The sequence below is a fragment of the Populus euphratica genome, unplaced genomic scaffold (genome assembly GCF_000495115.2).
Source record: "Populus euphratica unplaced genomic scaffold, PopEup_1.0 scaffold10.1, whole genome shotgun sequence".
Lineage (NCBI taxonomy): Eukaryota > Viridiplantae > Streptophyta > Magnoliopsida > Malpighiales > Salicaceae > Populus > Populus euphratica.
Window position 1 is genome coordinate 47,925 of NW_011499856.1, and position 23,086 is coordinate 71,010.

The window sequence follows — 23,086 nt, forward strand, 5'->3', positions numbered from 1 at the left end:
ATGTGTGGCTTCACAAGGTGGAAACAATTAATTGTGAATTGGACAGAAGGACCACATTAAAAAAATTTCAGAGTATATGATTTCTTAATGAATATTGGATCGTGATCTTATGTAACCCATCCTATATGTATTTTCTATTAATACACTAGTTTATTTCTCTCTCTTTTTTAGGATTCTTAAGAAGCCACGAGTTATACTAATCTCTTTCATTATATATTTCTATCTTATTTTAAAAAAAATATGAAAAAGTATATATTACAATTTTATCAACAATATTACTTACTTGTAATATCTTGTTGGTGAAAATATCATGCAGTTAATAAGTTAGATATATTTAATAGTGATTTTATTCATATAAAATATATTTATTATTAATAAATATTTTTTTATCTTGAATATTCAATTATATTTAATTAATAAATTTATGTTTGATTAATGAATTTAGAATAAAAATAATGTTAATAAAATAAAAATATTTTATATAAAAAATTATAAACACCGCGCTCCGCTCGCGAGGGTGCGACAATAATTATAAAATTTTTATTACAAATATATTATTTTTAAATACTCTGGTTAATATTCTATTAAGATTATACATTAATAGTTGAAATTGGTGTATATCATATCTCTTTTTTATTGAAATGAAGTAATTATTTTGATAAATTAAGGTAGGATAGATCCCTAAAACTAATATATATATATATATATCAAATGATATGTATATTAAATTAACTAACAAGATAATTACATATAAAGAGATTATTTATGTTTATAAAAGTCTCACATAATAATTTTATAAATGATTTTTAAATTTAAAATTATTAAATTATGTTATATTGTCAAAGTTATATTTTAATTTTGACCACTTGTTATTCCAATTAAAAATAATAAATAGATAAATATTAGATATAATATCAACTATAAACTATAAAGATATTATAAAGATATTTAAATGACGAAGATACTGGATAATGCATAAAAATAAACACTTCATTAGGTTTCGGCACCGAACCCTTTTTTATTTTCCTAGCTATTACTTCTCCTATTAAGCTTGCTGGTCATCTTGCTGTTGAGGAAAATAAACAGTTGCAAAAAGGAAAGGATGACAGTCGAACAGATAAAGTAATAAGATCAGTGGTTTTATTTTGGCCTTCCACCGCAAATTCGAGTCCCACAACCTACTAGCTACACCGCAATGCAGGTACATCCTACAATCTATAAGACCTTGACGGAGTTTAAGACATCATCAAGTTGGAGTTGGAAGACTATGCTACTGCGATACAGTCTATTAAGTTTGGTAGGGCATGGACAGAAGGCACAGATCAAGTGTATTCTGACCGATCCATGACCTCTCCATTCTTGCTCGAGAACCCGTTGGAAAGTATGTGTTAAAGCTTGAAAACCTATGGAAAGTAAATGAGAAGAATGGTTCTAAAGGGTTAAATCATAACACTGATGGTGTTGGGAATGAAAGTGGAAGAATGATCAGGACCAAATTATAAAAGGAAAGGTTGGAAAACACAGCTCTTTATTTATATCAAAAGTCACAACTTTTGGTGGAAAAAGCAATCTCTAACACTGATATAAATAGTCATAACTTTTGGTGGAAAAAGCAATCTCTAACACTCCGAGCGAGAAACCCTAAACAACAACCCATTACAGAGCCGAAAACCTTGAAAACACCAGTAGTTTTTAGAGGAAATTAAGTTGTTTTACTTTATAGTCGGACTCTTCAGTAATCTTGAAGGAAAGTTAGTGACGAGGCTGGAAAAATTCTCAGCAAAAAGATTGGAGGTGCTTTCTGTAGCTTGATAAAATTCTCAGTAATCTTGATGGAAAGTTAGAAATCCCAATATGAAAGGATGGGTCTGTGGTTGTTACCTAATGTCGAGTTTCTGTTGACGTTTTCGGTGTTTCTTGACAAAGAAGCTACTGTTATTAATAGAGTTCCATTCACTGCAAACGCACTTGCATTGGGCAAGAGATTTGTGAGGGGAGCCAGAGAAGTAAGTTGAAAAGTACTTCTCTGGGAAATTGCTGCTTCATCTTTCTGCTCTATGCCATGGTGGAATTTGTGCTGAGACCTGGAGCACTGCAAATAAGCTTTTAATTTTATAAATAAAAGTAAATAGAGAAACACTTCATCATGAAGCTAGTGGCATTAGACTAGTCGCATGTTAGAGTTTTGTAACTCAATCCCAAAAATAAACCAAAGAAAATGGTTGAAGATAGTAATTGATTTCTATTGAAATTAAAGGCTTATTAGAGTATTAGGGTACGTGACCATATGTGTTTCAAAACAAGTAATTTAATATATTTATATTCTAGTTAATATTTATTGATTAAAAATCATAAATATCTATACTTTATTAATCGAGTTTCATGCGTCTATTTAGATATTTATTACCTCATAGTTTTTTTATATTGGTTATAATTAAGTAATATATATAATTAAGATGTGCATACATGTATTAAATAATAAAATAATAAATGGTATACTTATATGACTGTATTAATGGATTTTGGAAACATAAATGTTACACACACACACACACACATATATATTGATAAAGTTTCATATTTATTATTCATGGAATAATGTTACACCGCCGCACATCAAACGAACTCTGTATGCATGTAACATCCCCAGGCAAGCCGCAAACAAGAATAGCCCTCCACTCTCTATTTTGCCGACCCCATATCTATTTTGTAAGTTAAGCAACAACCACCACAAGCTTTGAATCATATCATAGAGACAGTTTGAAAAACAACACTTTACTCCCTCAGTAAACTCTTAATTTCCCTCCTCTTTCCTCGACCACTGAACTTCTTAGAGATCCAAGTCAAAAAACTTAAAACATACGAGTAGGGAAACACTCATAGAAGCCAAATGAAGCAAAGTTACCATATCTCTTTGGAACTTTATTTCCCTGCAGCCGCTCCTTATTTCTTGTTATCATGTCATCCACTTTTCCAAGTACCAGTACCTCCCACCATGAGCACCCAACCCAGAGAATTTACCAACCCTCCAGGTCTTATTAGCATTAAATACTGGATTTCCTACGTGCAAATAATGAATATAGGAGCTCGATTCATCTGCGTGTAGCTGCACCTTGTGAAAACACTTCTTTTTGGCAGAGAGTTGAATTGATTTCTTCCCGCCCTTTCTATTGCTACTTGAAGCGTATGACAAAAACAAATGTGAACAAGCAGTTATACAAAACACGTAAATTAGTAACCATATATCAGGTGTTAAAAACACTAACCATAGTATCAGACAAACACAGTTCCACATAAGGTGGAAGAGAGTGGTGGGATTTGATACTGTGATATCGGTCAAATGGAGCATAAGTGGGAACCACCTTCCGAGACAGTCTGCAAATACAGAAGGTTGTTATTGTTCAGATGAAGCACACAGCTAAAAGCTAAAAGCAGCCCTTCTATTTGGGAGTGCAAACTCCATGCAAAGCTAAAAGCAGCCCTTCTATTTGTTCTTAAAGCTCGCAGCAACTATGTCAATGAGAAAATCTGCAAGTTATTATGTCAACCAAAAAAATGCCATTTGACTTGTGAAGATTGGAATAAAAATAATGACTTAGCATTCTGAAAAAGGGTAAATGGACCAATTCATATGCATCAGAATATAGATGCCAGTGACACGAAAATTTCATTTCCACTCAGGTCTATGATCATGAAGAACAAACAGCACAGTGAATCACTTTTATCACATCCAATAATGTCATATAGACAACAGAAATTCCATGTTTAATACAGCACTAAATAAGTCAACAGTCACTGGCCAAAGAGCATTGCATAACTCCACTTCCCCGTGTTCCAAAAAGGTTGATTAGCCCTACCAGTACACTCTGACTAAGTGATCACCTTAAAAGCAATGCAATGTGCCATTTTCCCACAAATAGTTTAATAGATTTAATGATTTTTCTATTCTGTTAACTAACAATGATCAAATATGATCATCAACCAACATGCACCAGTGCTTGAGAAATTTGAAGGATTGCATTTTAATAAATCTCCAAAGTTTTCCTTTCATTCGACAATATTATCAAGAAAAATAGTAAGAAATAATTATAAAAATTACATGAAGAAAGGAGGGGGAAATCACTAACCAAGCTTCTGGGATAAGCTCAAGATTTAGCCATTCTTGTCACCAATAATCTCCACAGGAACAAGCTCCATCCTTAAAATGATGGAAACGAATTGCATCCCTGACAACTATCTCCCTACTTACCAGCTTTGAGATGAGCTTGATTGCAGCATGACAGTTGTCGCATGCCCGAAGATTCTTTGATATCCTAAGGGTTGTTCCAGGGGGAGTACTGATGAGGCCATAAGCAATCGCTAGTCTTTCACTATGATTACATAGTGTCTCCTCTGTTTCCTCATAATTCAAATCATGCAGGACAGATTCTGTATGGGGGACAAATCCAGCTTCCTTTAATCTTCTCTCTAAATCCTCAATTTCCACAAAAATCTCTTTGGATCTTGGATGCGTCTTATCTCCAGCCTGAAATGCATGGAGCTTTCCATTGATCTCAATCACACTATAACCAAGGTGCTTAGTAAGTCCTTTCTCCCTCATTAACACCCGTACCTTTGCAACACAATCCCATAAGCGAGAAGAAGCATAGAGGTTTGACAGCTGAACACAATGCCCCGTGTTGTATGGATCTAATGAGAAAAGTCGTTCAGCTGCATACTCCCCTAGTGTCACATGGCGATGGATCTTGCATGCACTCAAAAGGGCTCCCCACACACTTACACCTGGTTCAATTGGCATGTTCATGACAAAATTATAAGCTCGATCTAAATGGCCTGCACGCCCAAGAAGATCCACCACACATGCATAGTGTTGGTGCCTTGGTTCAATCCCATAATCTCTCATGCGGTGGAAGAGGTCCCAACCTTCTTCTACAAGACCTGAATTTTTGCACGCTGTGAGGAGCCCAACAAAGGTGACATCATTTGGGGGCACCCCAGCTTGCCTCATTGCATGAAAAAGAATGATAGATTCCCGACCTTGCCCATGTAATCCATATCCCACCATCATCACACTCCACACAACAACATCTTTATCTGGTATTCTGTCAAAAACAAAGCGAGCCATATCTACACTTCCACATTTTGCATACATGTCAATGAGGGAAGTATTGACAATCACATCATTTCTAAACTCACTCATGCTGATATACTCATCCATCCATCTTGCTAATTCAAGAGAACCTATTTGTGCACAAGCTGCAATGCTAGAAGTCACAGTAATAGAATCTGGTCTTATATTTTTACTTTTCATTAGACGGAACAGTTCAATAGCTTCCTCGGCATACCCATTTTTCATATAACCAGAAATCATTGCATTCCAAAATATCAAACTTGGATTCTCCACCTGGTTAAAAAATAATCTAGCAACCATAACGTGCCCACATTTTGCATACAAAGAGGTAAGAGAAATGAGCAAATCAAATTCACATTCAAGTCCCATTTTAATCACGCAACCATGAATAGATTTCCCATGTTCAAAATCCTCTACATCTGTATATGCTCTAAGAACGCTCACAAGCGCTATCCAATCTGGTCTCACATTTGTTTTCCTCATTTCACTAAAAATCCGCAAGGCTTCAATAGGCTGTCCATTCTGCGCATACCCAGAAATAATCGAGGTCCAAGAAACAATAGTCCTATCAACTAGCCTACCAAAAACAGCATTAGCTCGCACAATCTCTCCACATTTTGCATACAATGCCACAAGACCGTTCTGCACAAACACATCCGATTCAAACCCATGTCTAAATATCTGCCCATGTACCCTCCTCCCCATTTCAAGCGCCGGCAAGGCACTGCAAGCTTTGAGAACACAAGGAAAACTGAACCCATCAGGACTAACACACGCAACTTGCATTCTTGCATACATTTCAATAGCATGACCAAAGAAACCATGCCTAGAATAACACCTAACAATCGCATTCCACAAAAACACGTCTGGGTCAGGAAATTTATCAAACAACTTACGTGCACAGCTAACTTCTCCTATATTCGAAGCCTTGTTAACCAATTTTGCTATCAAGAAACCACCATATTGCAGCCCCGTTACTAATAACTTAGCATAGATTTGGTTCAAGTGGGTTTTGTGTATCGAATCATCGATTAATGACGCGTAGAATTTGTCAGGTTTGAAGGAATTTTCATTGGAGTCATCCTTCTTGTTGTTGAAGTGTGTTGTTAAATTGAGAGATGAAGAATAATGGGTTTCGAGGAATTTGAGAGTGGAGGCGGGAAATCTAAATCGAGGAGGATCCAACGGTCGAATTTTAAAGGGCTGGGGACAGAGAGCAATAAAAGAGAAGACTTTGTTTGGAGGCCTTGTAAGAAATGGCAGAGACTTAGCCATATGCTTGTCTCTGTTATTAGCTTCAAGAAACTAGCAAAGCAAAGTGTTAGTGCCTGCTAAAGACTTCTCATGTGACAAACCAAGTAGGCAAATATTATTTGTATTGATGAAGCAAAGTTTTCATACACAGTTTTTTAAAAATATTGAGCTTAGAATATTCATTTAATTTTTTATTTGTTACTTAATAAGATACTTTAGCATTTATTTAAAAAAATATTTTTTTATTTTAATTTCACACTATTAATTAGGAATGTATCCATGTTTTTTTTTAATTATTTTTTATAAGATTATTGTAACTTGGTTAGACTTTAGGTTTTTTTATTATTTTTTATAAAAATTTCTTTATTTTTCAGTTATATCGTATTGAATTATTTAATAATTAAATTTAATGATTTTATTCCATCTACTTTTATAATTAAGTTATATATTTAACATCTTCACCTAGTTGAAGTTGGCATAGGTAGTTTTAAGCATATGTTGGTTAAAATTTAAGTATTTTTTATGTTTTTAAATTTTTTTATATTAATATTAAAAATATATTTTAAAAAAATATTATTTTAATATATTTTAACAAAATAAATATTTTTATAAATAACCGATACCGGACTCTTTAATATCCTTAGACAAACAAAACTCAATTACCGAACATTCTTTAAAGGTAACTTTGGTCACATGAAACGACATCGTACCAAAGCAAACAATAACTCCACTGTCATGTCCGAAGCTCTCTTATCTTGATCCCTCTTTCCTCTTCTCTATCATCGTCAACGATGCATCAAAATCAAATCTTACCATTTTTTCTCTTCCATTAAGAAAACCAAACCCAAATGGAGAAACACGTAGAAAACTTCTTAAACAAAGTCTCATTGGTTTTTATAACCATAGCCACAATCACCCTTCTTTACCTTTACCTTCATACCCCAGAAACATGTATCCCACCAAACACACCCATCACAAAACCCCACCTCAAATTTCCTTCTTCTACATGTGACCCTTCTTTAAACCACCCTTACATTGATCCTACCAAGAAAAGACTGAAACTTTGGTCCTCAAAATCTTGGCTTTCACAAGTCTCTTCTTTCTCAATTTTCTTTCAAAGTTTGAATCTTTTGAACAATAAAACCAAAACACTCTGTGTTTCAGCTGGTGCTGGACATGAAGTGATGGCATTGAATAACATGGGTGTTAGTGATGTTACTGGTGTTGAGATAGTGGATTCTTTGCCATTAGTTAAAAGGGCTGACCCCAATAACTTGCCCTTTTTTGATGGGGTTTTTTATTTGGCTTTTAGTGCTCATTTAGAAGAGGCTTTGTTTCCATTAAGGATTGTTGGGGAGATGGAGAGGACCGTGAGGAATGGTGGGGTTTGTGTGGTTGTTGTAAAGGAGTGTGGTGGAGAGGAGGTGGATGCAATTGCTAGGTTGTTTAGGAAGTCTATGTTTGTTGGGGCTGAGAATGTTACATTGATTGGGATGAGGATGTCCAGGATTATTATGAGAGTTGGCATTTATTCTTCTTCATGATTTTCTTTGGTAATTATGCTACTTGTTTATTGATTTGATTTGATTGCATCAGTTTGATGATTTTGACAATTACTGTGGTTTTCTTCTGATAATGAAAATTAGTAGTCTTTGTTGATACTTATCCAAAACTGAAACTTAATAATCTTTGGCAAATAGCAATGGATGTGGAAAATTCATTTGGGAAGAAAAATTCTGAATATGTTCATGACTTTTGTAGACGTTAAGATTGGAGAAGTTAGTTTCTGTATGTTTCATGTTTCTTCACACTCTTGCAGTGGCTCAAATGGTATCAGTTCTGAATCTAACTAGAGGGCTTCTTTATACATGAATTGTATTTGTGTCCTTGTTCCTCAGAGTTGAGAATCAGGAGACTGCAGTGCTGGTTCTTTTCTTAGTTCAGTAACTGCACTGTGATTTTATTATGCCATCTGCTTTATCTTGCATCTTTTGTGCTGGTTTTTTATATATGAAAACGAAACTAACAATTATTAACATTTGTAATTGGATGTGCATAATTAGTATGACTAAATTTAGATATAATCATAACATTGTATAGATGAATTGATATGATTTTGTTGGTTTACTAGTTGGTAAGTAACTTTGTCCTGTCCAAATTGCTTTTCTGTAGTTTTCTGTGCCAATCAAAGAAAGGCTGCAAGAGGCATAATTACTGTTTGCCCATGAAAAGGAGCAAATTGAGAGTTGGCAGGGACACAATATTTCCATTGATGATCAGCAATATGTTTTGAATGAAGCTCGGCTGTTTACCTGTTTTAGGGCTGTTGGGAAACGTGGTTAAATTTATGTTTTTAAAAAATTTTATTTTTTATTTTTATTAAAATTTAATATGATTTATACATTATCTTTTGATATGTTAATGTTAAAAGTAATTTTAAAAAAATAAAAAAAAAATTATTAATATATATTTTGATATAAAAAATTATTTAAAAAAGAAATGAGTTTGACAGTGGAGGAAGTCACAATTAGCCATTAAACATCTAATTTTTCAGAGGTATGGAGGTATGGGGCACTTAAGTGTCAGATTTATGACATCGCACTCACTCGAAGTGTTCCTAAAATGTGCAGTAAGATTTTCGTACAGAGTTCTGATATTGTTTGTCGTTGAATATATTCATGTAGTACATACAAGGCAGGCATTTAGTTTTGCTTCCATGTCCAATTTTCTTCAAGATTCAATATTAGGTTGCACAGAAAAAGCAAGTCTCCTGTAATTCATTGTAGATTAACGTGTTTCTTTATAGTTTCATTATTGAAATGACGGTATTTCGAAGACTAAGTTGCTGTGTTTATCTGTGTCTTTACCATCTTTACCCTGTATTTTTGTTTCTGTGTTCTGTTCTGCTAGAACTCCATCTTCACGATCCTCGCTGCTCTATTCGCCAGCGCTTTGCACCTTTTAAACCTTTCACTGAGCCAAGGTTTTTTCATTAGCACCAAACCAGTAATTGATCTCCGAAATGAAAATCAATTGGGTTAAGTTGAAACAACCAGCTGAAAGTTTTGTTTGGCGTCAGATAACTTTATTCCAACCCATTATATTAAGAAGCCTCAGAAGTTTGTAAACCTGTCAGCACCTGACTAAACATGGTCGAATTAACAGCTACGAATACAATGAAGTGTTCATATCAAAGCTCAACACACTAGAGCTGACTTAGCTAACAAAAACTGCATAAAGGTATTTCTTACACCTAGGGGGTGGAGCAACAATGGAACTATCCTATCTGGACTGTGCATCAAAAGCATGGATGAACAGAAGGCTTATCAACAAGTACCATGAAGCTAACCCGCTATCTTGATGCATTAGGAAATTTAGCCATCTTGAAAGCTCGAGTAATCCCATGAACTATGAACTCCTTGGATGAGAAGATTTCTGGTGTTGCAATCTCTACTCCGTCAATGGCCAAACCCTGTGTAACATCAACACCTTTATTAATCTCAAGATCTTCACCAGGGAGCAGCGTCCTCAGCCGTTGTTTATCTGGCAATGCAGCAAGTTCTATGTACGTAGCCCTTTGAGGCAGTATGTGCAACCTCACAATCTTCTCAAGCATTGGTGATGAAGATGCCACAAACTCAAGTTCTGGAGGAGCAAAGATTGTTACAGAACTCAAGTTCTTGTGATCGGCAAGAATCCTATCAAGAACAGAATTCAATCCAATTGCAAATGACACGAATCTGTGGGAGCTAAGCAAATGGATAATCCTGGTCCATTCCAAAATGATCCTGGGGGCATTAGCATCTGAAACTAAACTGGAATTGGCATCACAAATTGGAGCTTGAATAGACTCCCATCCAAAGTAAACATCTTTAGACCTCAATGATGAAAATGGTGCAAGAACACCATGAATTGCAATCCTTCTTTCAAGAACCATGTCAGGGTGAGATACTAATACATGATTGATCTCTGCCAGTCTTTCTTTTGCATCAATCTTGGTTACAGCAAGTTTCTTTCGATCAACAAGTGTTGGGAAGCAACTGCCTTGAGGTTTCTTGAAGACATCCTCTATGGATAGTTTCAAAGGAGAGGTGTGGTATTGAAGGAGATTTTTCAAGAACCAGGGAGGGAGAGAGGTGTTAACGAGGGAAGAGTCTTTAATGGCAAAGATGGTTGTGTTAGGAGATACAAAGAACATTTCAGGGGAAATCGAGAGAAGGGTAGCCATGATATTGAACCCGGATTCCCTTAGAGTTCTTGATGCATTCAATGAGAGGTAATTGCTTGTTGGTCTGGTTGGTCTCGTTGCATTGTTGGATGGTGAATTCAGTGCGGTGGAGATTGCTATGAATGCCAAGACTGCAGAGGCAATGAAGTAGACTGGTGCATGCCACCAATGGGAGCAAGAAGCCATTGATCTGCAGGGAAGTTCTTGGTTGAAGAAGAGACTGGGAGAGAAGGTGGTGGCTTTCAAATATGGGTTAAAGACGCGTTTGTTATCATTTGTGCTTCATTTCTAGGGCCTGTCATTGTGGCCTGAACCGTAAGCCCTTAGAGACTAAACCTGCTGCATTTGATTCCACTCCCTTTTCAGTTCATTGTTTGGTAATTAGATCCTACCCACAGGACATCCGACATAATCCATCGTGGTTGAATCAGAATACCTGATATAATTAGGATCAATCCATCTACCCAACCTGCTTGAATCAAGATTTAGTAAGTTAAAATTTGATTACTATATCATAAGGGGAAAGGATGGAAAACGATTAATTTTCAAACCAAAACAAACACGCTTTGAGTTTAACGGTGGATTATGCTCCCAAGTCACTGTCAATTCCTCCATCTTGACTTTAGAGGGCGATCAGTTTTTTAGCATGAAAAGGTAGATCTTGGTATGCACTGGCTACCTAAGATTCAACCCAACTAGAGGCTCGCAACCTGATATGTGCTGTCATAACCAAATTCCAAACTTGAATTTGGTGTGTAGCAATTGGATTCAGATTCAGCTATAGTCAATGGTATCTCTGGAAATTTGTATTAATGAGAATCAATAATTGGTGGGGACATTAACAAATTTTCTTGTTTAGGGCACATGACAAAAGTGATCCTTCTGTGCCCAGCAAATATTTAAGGGCCTAGTTAATTAATTATAATTTATTAAGAGTGGAAGAGTAGTTGAGATCTTGCTTTTCAGTAACTGGTCCTGCCTCTACTGTCTTTGATAGCTTGACCTAAACTCCTTTAGGCATTTATTCGGGTAGTTTTTGCCTTTGCCACCCCAGATTTAACATTCTAGAAAGAGGGATTACAGTTTAGCAAGATGTCCGACGATACTTACGTAAATAATTTTTTAAAAATAAAAAAAGATTATTTTAATATATTTTCAAATAAAATAATTAAACAACAAACATGTTTTCTCCTTAAAAAAAAAAAAAGAAGCAAGTAAATTTATTAAAGTCCAAGTACACCAAACCCATTCTCCAGTGACATGCCAGTGCTAGCTCATCAGTATGAACCGTCCTTGAAGACAAATCTCAACAATTCCATAGGACTAGTTGCTTTCACACAGCTTTGTTCTGATCCCACACATTTGGAATACTTCCAAACTGGCAAAGTACCAAACCAGTCCTCCTCATGGGAACATCACACGTTCATACTGTCCTGTAGCTTTTTAATCAAATTAAAAAAGTGGATCACCTGATGCATCTTATAACAAAATCTGCATTCCTACTGTTTTTTTTATAGAACATTAATCTCAAGTAGAATCTTTGCGCTTAGATCTGCATATTGGATCAACATCAGTGATCAAGAGTGAAAAGAATAATGGGCAAACCTCAAATTAGTCCCCAATCAATAACCCAAATTTCAATCAAGGACCCCCATCAATCATCAACAGATATAAATAGTTGAGGGACTTTTTGAGGTTTCCCAAGAAATTTGATAAGCCAAGCTACCCTCCAGATGCCATATATCAGAGGATCACCTTCGTCTCTCAGAGAAATACAAAAGGCGTGATCAAAGAATTCTTTTGATGATGAAGTTGCATTTCTCTCTTCCAAGAAAAGTGTACATGATTTCTCAATTCCTTCGATTTGTCCTGTGAGAACTAATTATCAGCTTTTTTAATTGGCAAATCAAGCCAAAGATCCACACCAGAAACACCAAAATGTTTAGAAAAACTTAATCTATATTCACAGTAAATAGATTGCTACTAAGAGAGTATATTAATCCTTACATGATGTGTTGTTTTTTTATCAAGATCACCGCTTCCTATCAAGCACTCTTTTACTTCCTACACTCTAACAATCAGAACCAAAAAATGCCTCAAGAAAACCACAGGAATCACCAGATTTTGAACCCCATTACATTACTTTTCACCTTGATCACCATGTCTTTTTCTAGTAACTTTAATATAGCAAAAAACAGCAGCAAAAGTGGCAGTGGCAAGACCACCAATGATAATACCACCAGCAGCAACAGACTTATCATATGAATGATGCTTTCCAAGCCTTCTGATCTCGGGAGCTTCAGCTTCTCTTGACTCTGTCTCTTCCTGCAGAGGACTCAATGCAGGCTTCTCTTCCGCTTCAACCCCTTTTGGCTTCACTCCTTCATGTTGAGCTTCAGATTTATCAGCCATCGCTTGAAGTACCAAGATCCCAAGAAAAAACAAGAAATAGAAACCAAATCTAGCCATACTCCACCACCAAAAACAATTAAGTGATACAGTTAGATAGCTAGAGAAGTAAGATCAGAACAGGAACTTGTTTGAGTGAGTTCTGGGCACTTGGAGGAAGCGAAGGAGATTTGTGGGCTTTATATAAGGAGAGATTTTTGTTTGGCACTGTAAGCGTGTGGGCGTGTAGGGTTGTGTGTGGCTTGAAACAGCTGAGAAGGTTCAACTCGTGAAGCTTTTTGGCAGGAGAGATAGCCTGAAAAGTTCTGTTGGTGGCGTGTTGAAACTAGGAAAGTATTTATGCAGAGGAGGCAGCTGTACCCTCATTAAATTTTAATTTTTTTATGTTTTTAAATTATTTTAATATAATAATATTAAAGTTGATTTAAAAAAAAAACAAATATTCTTCGCAGCTAACTAGAAGATGACTGGGAAGACAACTGTCTTCTGGAGGGATTTTTTTCTCGGTGACTGTTTTTCTTTATATTTTAAAAGTATTTAAAAAAAAAATTATTTTTTTAAATATTTTTAAAATCATTTTAATATACTGATATCAAAAATAATTTTTAAAAAATAAAATAATATTATTTTAATATATTTTTAAATAAAAAATATTTTAACAAATAATTATATGTGTCTTATGTTTCTGTACTTTTAGTTTTTTACTTTTTAAGGAAATATACTTTAATATTACTTAAAATTGAATATCTTTACATGGTGGTTCTTTTTAAAAAAAAACAAATAACATTATGATTCCATTACTATTAAGGTAGTGTGGTCACAATTTCAAAAGTCGCTTTCAAATGAAAAGGATTTGATTTGCGTCAAACCCTGCATGGTTTTATATTAAAAAATATTAGATAAAAAAAACTAAAACGCGTTGGCGGTGTAATATGCAATCAGCACTGTTTACATTAACAAAATAATATGGAAGATACCGTATTTTTTTTATAATTTACTTTCGATGATCTGATTATAAATGAAAACTAATTAATTTTTATTTTTTAAATAATAGTGAAATTGAAAAAAACAGATCAAAATTAAAAAGACTTCTAAAAAGGATAGTGTGCCTCTAATTAGGTGAAAAATACTTTTCGTTTTTAAACTTTAAAAATAATATAAATTATATGATATAGCTTCTTGAAATTTAAACAAAATAAGTTTTGATATAAAAATTTATTTATATTGTTATTTCAAACCCTATTTATAAAGAAAAAAAAAATTATTGAATTTTAGTGATTAAAAAAAAAGTCATTTCAAGTTATTTACAACAACCAAAATAAACTTTATTTTCCTATGTTTATAAATAGCATGAGATAAGAAAGATTTGAAGGCTATTATTATTATATTACTTGAAAAAATATATCTAAGTTAGGGAAGATAAATCTAGCTCAATTTAATTTCATGTTTTTAGACTTTTTTATATATATTTTGAATTAACGGTTTAGTTTGTGGGTGTTTTAAAATATTAATAAAATATTTTTAATTAAAATAATTTGAAAATTAGGTTTTAGGAACAAAAAAATTACTAACTCGATTTTTCAACTACTATAATAATAGCTAAAATCTAGGTTTCCAAGCAATGTATCGTCTAATAGTTTTTTTTCATAATAAATAAAGCATATCATCCTTCCATTTAAAAAATCAATAAAACAAAAAAGTTTATGCATGTAAGTCTAGGCTTCAAGGCTATTCCCTTAAGCGTGATTCTATAAACCAGCATGTCTAAGTTTTTTTTTTAGTTTTTTTTAATATAATATTAGATGTAAATTTAAGATAAACAAATATTTTATTCGATTTAGTTTGTAATTTAAATTATATGTTAAGTCACAATACTTGAACTATTATTTATTTTCTAATTTTTTATTAATATCTTTTTATAAGATAATTTTTAAATTTTTATTTTTATTGGTATTGCTAATCTGTGATTTTTTTTATAGAGAATATTAAATTATTTTGTGGTATTTAATTAGTGAACAAAATTATAAAGTTTAATTTTTTAAAAGTTGATAAGCATATATAATTTTGACTAAATTAAAGAATAAAAACTGGGTTAATTTTCATTAATTATATTTTATTTAGAGGTGATAAATATAAATATGGTCATGGATTACAGGCATGATAGCAGGTAACGAGGACCATCATGTGGCAATCTGTGGTGGCTGCCATGGTGGGATCCAGCAAAATTCCGCAGGGGCCATGAGGGCATGGCTCACCAACCGCTACAAGATACAGCTACAGATTTTGATGATGCAGAGGATAGCATCGTCACAATTTCAAAAGTTGCTTTCAGATGGAAAGCATTTGAATTCGGTCAAACTTTAGTTGCCGTTTTCTATGGAAAAAAATAGTCATAAGTCTAAAACACGAGGATAATTGAACTTCTCACAGCGTCCTATGGATTCCTTTTTAAAAAAAAATTAAAAACAAAATTATAAATATTATGTACCTTTAATTTAAAAATTTAAAAGCAAAGTTCATTTTAGTTTAAAATTTTATTTTTGTATTTTTTTATTCTGATTTGAAAGAAATAAAAGAAACACATTAAAATCCAATATTAAAAAAAAAAAGTTTTGAGTGCTCCAATTCTAATCACAAAAATAATTAATATTAATGTTAAATTATTTTATTTAATAACAAAGTTCATATTAAGAGTTTTTTACCTTGAAATCACCTCGAAAAACATATATGAGCTCAATAAAACTTTTGGTTTCGGGTTGAATTTGAATTTTAGGATGATTTTTTAGGTTTTTGGAGGACATAAGTTAATTTATCAACTTGCGTAAAATATTTTATAAATATTTTGAATAAAAAATAAAATGAAAGTAGATTTTTGGGTTGAAAAAACTGGACAATTAGATAATGTATCGTCTAATTTATTTTTTAAAATAAAATTAAGGTGTAATCCCCCCATCAAAAAAAATTAGAGCCCATGCGAGGTCCTTACTAGATAGGCCCACTCATTTAGCTTGCCAAGTCTATCAAAGCTTGAATTTTTTTAAAAAACTATTTTTAAAAATATTTTTTTTATATGTAATTTTTAAATTTATATTTAAATTAATATTATTCCTCTTTTTTGTTTTGTTTATCCTGCCTCTTTTAAACAATGATGTTTTTTAGTTATTTTGTATGTATTTAATTTTTTGAGAAATTGTTCTAATTTATCTATAATTTTTTTTATGTTTTATATAAATGAAACTTATTGTTAAAAAATTGAAAATATTTATTTTCAAATAATATTTTTAATATACATAGTCTTGCATGATATGTTTTTACCTTTTTAATTTCTTTAATCAATTTAATTTATGTCTATTTTTTATTTTTATTTAATTAAATAAAAAATTAATTTTTGTGAGAAAAAATCATTAAAAGTAACATGTAAAGATCCAAGTTGTGAGATAAAATGTTTTAGTCTATATGTAACTCTTAATTTTTTAATTTTCATTGTTAATGATTTCTTATTTATTTATTAACACAAATGATTCTGAACTTATTTTATTAGATGTATACACAATTTTTTTTAAAAAAAAAATTGATATAAAAATGCATTACAAAAGACTATATATTTATTTTTTTTATAAAATAAACAAAACACAAGTAAAATAGCTAATATAAGATAAAAAGTTGTGAAGCTCCATCGGCTTACCTTTGGTTTTATTTTATGATATATGTTGATTTTGTATGAAAGTGATTTTTAAATTTACTAGAATTTACAGTTTTTTCAATAATTTTAGATAATCTCAATAAAAAAATGTTGAATAACAATGAAAAAAATAAAATTAAAAAAAAATCAAATTATTACATAGTCATCTACAGTTAGTGTTTACAAAAACTGACTACTATATCAATATGGTTTCTACAAAACATAATATATATACACACACCAATTAATACATAAAAGAAAATCAATTTGCAAGTTTGTTATTCATCCTAACAAAAATTACTCATTGTTATTAAATATATACTAAAATAAAATAACATAATTCATTATTTCAATTTCATGTGATTTATAAACATATCAGTAAGTTATAGTTGAAACTTGATAGCCAACAATTGGCATTCCCTAGCTGAATTTTTTTTAATCATTAATATGGATGTTTAGATTAGTTTATATGTATCTCGACTAAACCTACAAATTCTAAAATTAATAATCATATAAGTCTTTAATATCTATCATATTAGCAACTATATGGCTCAAACTTGAGATCATAGAGAAAATAAACCCTTTAATCTAAAGCTTTTAGTACTAAGCCACTTACTTAGATAATTAACATAGGTGTCCTGATAGCCAGAAAATATTAGGTGTATATAGTTATCCATTCATTTTCATATGCTTAATTATAACTTTTATTTTTGTATGCTTTTTAAAAATACATTTGATATAAAAAAAATGTTATATTTATCAAAGGATAATCTCACTTAAAAGCTTAAACTGTTAGGTGAGGTCTTAGAATATGATTTAAATTATTCTCTAACATATCCTTACAAATAAAAGTCTTTCGGGCTTGAAACTTGTAAAAGTCCACTTTATATTATACTTAGTTTTTATTAAATAAATAGGGATGATGAGATTCAAACTCGTGACTGTTTGGTCATCAAGTTTTCGATACCATATCAAGGCTCTAATGCTTAATTTTTTATAAATGAATTCCCTGTATCTTTTTAATATTTTTTAATATTGTTAATGTATTAATAAAAAATAAAAAAAATATTATTTTAATATATTTTAAAAACACATAAAATCCATCCATCAAAGTGGCCCTCTAATAAAGGAGCTAAAAGTTCAAAGCAGCCCAATTCACAAACATGCGTGACCTTCTTGGGAGGTTCATAATTCATGCCTCTCATTTAGTCAGCCCTTTTCAGTGGCAATTTCTTTTGTTTTTTTCTTTAAAGCAAAAGATAAAATTCATTGGATTTAGCATAAATTAGTATAGAGACCACGTGTTATAGTAGCGTGACACTTTTCAAAACTTGTTTTTATTCAATTATGTAATAATTAAAATAGATGTTCGTTGAAAACATAATGGATACAATTTTGTAAAAACAAATATATTTTTTTTTTAGTGAAAATTGTATTTTCTTATTCAATTTCATTTTTTTATAAGCATCATAGTTTATTGAATAAAAGTTAAAAATAATTAAAAAAATATATTCATAAAAACTATAATCACTTGAATTGAAAAGGAAAAAACATATTTTTGATTTTGTTATTCCTTGGAAATAATATGATAGGTCTTTATGGAAATTCTAAATTTATTTTTAATTAATACGTGTCTAATATGAAACAAAAACTCATTAATGTTTAATTAACATAAAATTTATATTTTTTAAAATCTTTTTATATAAGTTTGTCACATTTATCTAGACTTTTTTCTTCAATCATATACAAGATACGGTGACTTTTATCATTTTTTATTTTAAATTATCTTTTAATTATGGCCATGGTTTTAAGAGTTTCTCTTTTTTTTGTATTATTAGATAAAAGATCGTTTCAAAAAAAAAAAAATTGGGTTGAGAGTTTTGTTAATTGTTAATTGGTTTTTGTATTTTTTTAATTTTTTAATTTTATTCTTCAGTATTTTAGTAATTATAAATTGGTTTTTGTATGGTTTTTATATTTTTTATTATATAATAAAAAAATAAAATTTATGATCTAGATTGCGGGTTTGACCGGTTACTTAAAAATTTTTTTCTTTAAATTTTTATATTTAAATATATAAAGTCTATAAAATTTGAAAAAAATTCTCATACTATTTAATTTAAGATATGGATTAAGTAAAGAGTTAAATAAGAAATTATTAATTTTTTACATTTAATTTTTTTTTGGTACAAGCAAGAACATAACACAGAAAATAATCTAATTGTTATATGCTAAAGCTACTTCATTTCATTTTAACATCAAACATTTTATGCATTTCCTTAACTTCTCATTCCTTTTTTGTTCCCTTCCCCGTCTTCTTTTCCTGGCCTTGAGTCAAGATCTTTTGAGTAGTTCATGTTAGGCAAACCTTCACGTGAAGCTCCTAAGCCAACGGCCACAAAGATATCATATACATATGGATAGGATAATCAAATATATGAAGCCCATGGATATGGCAATCAATTCTCAGCTAAGCAAGGCTTATCATTTTGTCAATTATTTATAATTTGGATCCCATGCTGTCCAGCATCTGGGAAGCAACAGCATTAGAGGGTTTGTAAGTATGTTAGTGGATCAAAAACTATTTTTTATTTAAAAATATATTAAAAAAATATATATATTTTTTAATTTTAGCACATCAAAATAATTTAAAATATTAAAAAATATTAATTTGAAATAAAAAATAAAAAATTTAATTTTTTTAAAAATATTTTTAAAATTTAAAAACAAACAAGAGTCTAAATTACCTATTGCGTCGCTTTGGTTAAAACTTCTCTTTTTAAAATTTTTGAGGTGGTTTTGGTTATAGTTTTTCTTCTTCTTTTTTTAACAATTAGTGTGGAGGTTCCAAAATTAAGTTTACCTTCATGATCTAGTTAATTCACATCACCTTCGCTTAGTATATATAATAATTGTTAAATCTCATCTGAAACATGAATGTTTTAGTGCTTATAAGATCCGTGTTTTATTGAATTAACTTACAAGTTATTAAGGTAGTTTGTAGATTTAGGTTTTTCATTGTAGATATTGTAATATGGCATGAATTATAATCTTAATTAATTATATAAGGATTTGACAATAAAAGTCTATTTGGTGATTTTATTATAATAGTGAAGGTGAATTTGCATGAATTAGGGCATGACTGTATCTATTAAGCATGGTGTTTCTGGTTAGGCACACAATCCCCCAATAATGTTTAGTGGGCAACAAAAGCTTCAAGTTCCCTGTCCTGTGTTAGTTACAACTTGCATGCAAGAGCACAATATCAGAACTGGGAAGCTACAGAACAACATGATGGCGCCTTCTGTATTGCTGCTGGTGCTGGTAGTGACCAAAACAACATCATATATTACAGCAAAAAACTGGAAGCTCTGCATTTTTTGAATGTTGTCTTGATATATTTTGCTCACCGTACTGTCGTCTCTCTTGTCAGGATCCTTGAGAACAAGACCATGTAATGTGTTGCTGTTTGGTCATTGGTACATCGGAGTCTCGTCCCCAGGTAATTGGAAAATCTTGTTTCTTTTGCTTGCTCTTTGTTTACTGCTATACCGCATAGGAGAGAACAATCAAATCCCAAACGAAAACAGTCGGAGAATGCCCCGGCGATATCCACAACGACGGCGAGCCTCTCTTTCCGCATCCTCGCCATGAAACAGGTCTAATAACACATAAACCCCCAGCCCATTTTCTCAATAACACAGGCATCTCGTAGCAGAAGATGAGAAGAAGGGATCAACTGTCACTCTTCGAACCCTTACTGCATTTGCCTCTACATATACATAATACAATAGAATGAACAGCGAATCACCAAGACAGCCTAGTTTTTTTGTTTTGTTTTTCATATATATACAATGCAATTTGTAATTTGTCAGATAGTATATTGGGCTTCCATACTGACCGTGTAGAAAATTATGCCAGGTTCTAATTTTTGTTTCGGCTTTCATTCGTATTCTGTTGAGGTTTAGCACCCTGCAGAAAGGCCAGCATAGAGTAGCTCGAAGGCCCCTGTAGAAAAGTGTTCGTCAAGGCAGCCGAAAACGTGGTTTTAAAAACAAATAATTTCTTTTATATTTTAAATTTTTTTTGATGTATTAGATCAAAAATAAATTTAAATAAATAAATAAAAATATTATTTTTATATAATAAAAAAATATAAAATTAATCAATTCAATTCAATAATAACAAAATAAATATAGTTTACGGAATGCTTGAAAATATGATAATAGTTGTTTTTGAGGTATTTTTAACTTTAAATATATTAAAATAATTTTTTATTTTTTAAAATTTATTTTTTATAACAGTCTATCAAAAGTTATCTAAAAATATAAAAAAAATAAATTTTAATCAAAATTATTTTGAATTTTGAGAAACCTCTGTTTAGGCTGGCCTTCACAAAATTCAATAATTCAACGCATGTTTGATTGCTTTTACACAGAATCTGGTAAAACCAACGATCCACCTTGATTAGAGATAAGGAATCCAGTCTAATTTATACACATATACATATATATGTGCAAGTGTGGGAACCGAATGTTCTTTGCCTTTGGGTTAGCTTGACTTCTATAATAATAATAATAATAATAAATGAGAGTAAAAGAAGTTGCTTAAGCCATGCAACCCCTGCCCTTCTGTAGTTAGAAAAATATACAGTTTGCATTTATGCACATCATAGAATATAACTTTCCTTTTGGAATTTCATTTTTAGAGAAAAAATGCTAAAAAAAATCATTTTGGCATCAACAAAATTCAATTTGAGGGGCCTAAAAAACAAGGAATTTTTTTGAGATTGAACATTAATAATCCCTTTATTTATTTATTTATATTTATAAGTAATGAAGTATTTGTATGTTTTTTAGATCTCCACGTAAAGATAAACACAAAAGAGATAGAAATGTGCTTAATTGAAAAAATAAAGATGAATGCATACAAATAAATATTCTTGAGTGAATATTCTTTTTTTCCAATGACATAAATGATATATCTTTTATATCTCAACTATCATTTATATTTTTTGTTTAAGACATGGATATATCTTTCTGTCCCAACTATTGTTAATATTTTTTGATATATATATATATATATCATTATTTGGGACTGTTAAGTCATAATCCTGGCCTGATTTAAATAACTCATTTAAAAAAAATCACATTATATCTAATGTTTTACAAAAAGAAAAATCACAAGATATCCAAAGATTTAAATTCAAGATCTTTAAACATTTGAAATCTAAGTCTCGACTATTTTATCATTATGGTGTTATGCATCTAAAAAAATAAAATAAAATGGGGCATTGCTAACACAAAAGAAATTCAAGATTTTTCTTTTTTTGATCTTCGCTCTTCACCCTTCAGCAGATTAGAACCACTTGCACAATGGCTTTAATTAGTGCAAGTGAGACCAATGCCAACGGGCTACGGACGAAAGCTTGTATACAGGAAAAGCTGGTTAAAAAGACTTGAATTATGCTTTAAAGATTTTCCCTTTAAAGGTTTTCTCGTGATGATTGTGTTATTGTCTCCTCCACATGATCACGATCAATAAAAACTTGCTTTCAACATGATCACTATGAGCTGCACAGAAGACTGCACGAAAAATGTGGAACAGTACAAGGATTATCGTTGCTGGTTTTTTGATATGATCATTTGATTCGTTTTATTGAGATTTACTCTCTTTTTATCTCTCTTTCCTCTCTCCAATTATGCAGCAATTTCACAATTATTTTTAAATGCGCAGCAAGTTATGAATGTCGTATGTTTTCGCGATATGTATCCCTTATGTTATTTTATTAATTTTTTATTTTAAAATAATTAAAAAAAAAAAAACATGCTAATAAGCAAGAACATCCCTTGTTTTCTTTGCCAAAGCCATATATCAATCACACACACACTACGGAATTGCTTGTCTTTCACTGTTCAAGGCGGCCTCTTCTAGGTGGCTCCAAATTGTTCATGTCCCTCGTATTGTTTCCATCCATCTTAGCCAGATTCTTTACTCAAAGATAACTCAACTTTATTTCATAAAAATCCATGTTTTATCTAGATGTTGATGCATCACTTGTTTTATTTGGACATTAATCTTTGATTGACTAAAGGTGTTTAAATTGTGACAAAACCATTGTAAATTGTATCATTGTGTCTTGATTCTTTTCCTGTCGTAGTCATGGTGTAGTTGAGAGAGCCCTTTGACCTAAAAACTAGGATCGGTGCAAAGAGATTCCACACCTATAATCTCAAACGCTTACAGCCATGCATGCTGTCAAGAACTCGTCGTGTCAGGTCATGCCAATGTTTAGATTGACGAAGGTTGATTCAATTTTTTGTTGTGTACTCATGAATTATCGATAGATAAGACCTGAACCATGCTAATTTCATCAATTTAC

General features: G+C 31.5%; 3 protein-coding genes across 6 annotated transcripts; 1 reads left to right on the forward strand and 2 right to left on the reverse strand.

Annotated features, from left to right (window-relative positions):
* Nucleotides 1–2,567: 2,567 nt before the first annotated feature.
* On the reverse strand, nucleotides 2,568–6,474 carry MEF22 (mitochondrial editing factor 22). Of its 4 annotated transcripts, none has more exons than XR_841805.1 (3): nucleotides 4,128–6,474; nucleotides 3,267–3,375; nucleotides 2,568–3,173 (listed from the first exon to the last, which is right to left on the reverse strand). XR_841805.1 is itself a non-coding variant. In XM_011022694.1 (2 exons), the coding sequence occupies exon 1, from the start codon at nucleotides 6,404–6,406 to the stop codon at nucleotides 4,166–4,168; it is 2,241 nt and encodes a 746-aa protein (XP_011020996.1). In that variant the 5' UTR covers nucleotides 6,407–6,474; the 3' UTR covers nucleotides 2,568–3,375; nucleotides 4,128–4,165. The 4 variants fall into 4 exon arrangements, 1 of the variants encoding a protein (XP_011020996.1); XR_841806.1 differs by having other exon boundaries at nucleotides 2,568–3,176; XR_841807.1 differs by having other exon boundaries at nucleotides 2,568–3,375; nucleotides 4,100–6,474.
* A 630-nt stretch (nucleotides 6,475–7,104) lies between these two features.
* Nucleotides 7,105–9,237, forward strand: LOC105123185 (uncharacterized). Its single transcript, XM_011022695.1, has 3 exons — nucleotides 7,105–7,938; nucleotides 8,558–8,707; nucleotides 8,883–9,237. Exon 1 carries the CDS (start codon nucleotides 7,234–7,236, stop codon nucleotides 7,927–7,929), a length of 696 nt encoding a protein of 231 aa, XP_011020997.1. The 5' UTR covers nucleotides 7,105–7,233; the 3' UTR covers nucleotides 7,930–7,938; nucleotides 8,558–8,707; nucleotides 8,883–9,237.
* A 99-nt stretch (nucleotides 9,238–9,336) lies between these two features.
* On the reverse strand, nucleotides 9,337–11,752 carry FLA21 (FASCICLIN-like arabinogalactan protein 21 precursor). The gene has a single exon (XM_011022696.1). The coding sequence runs from the start codon at nucleotides 10,797–10,799 to the stop codon at nucleotides 9,738–9,740; it is 1,062 nt and encodes a 353-aa protein (XP_011020998.1). The 5' UTR covers nucleotides 10,800–11,752; the 3' UTR covers nucleotides 9,337–9,737.
* Between the last annotated feature and the right edge of the window lie 11,334 nt (nucleotides 11,753–23,086).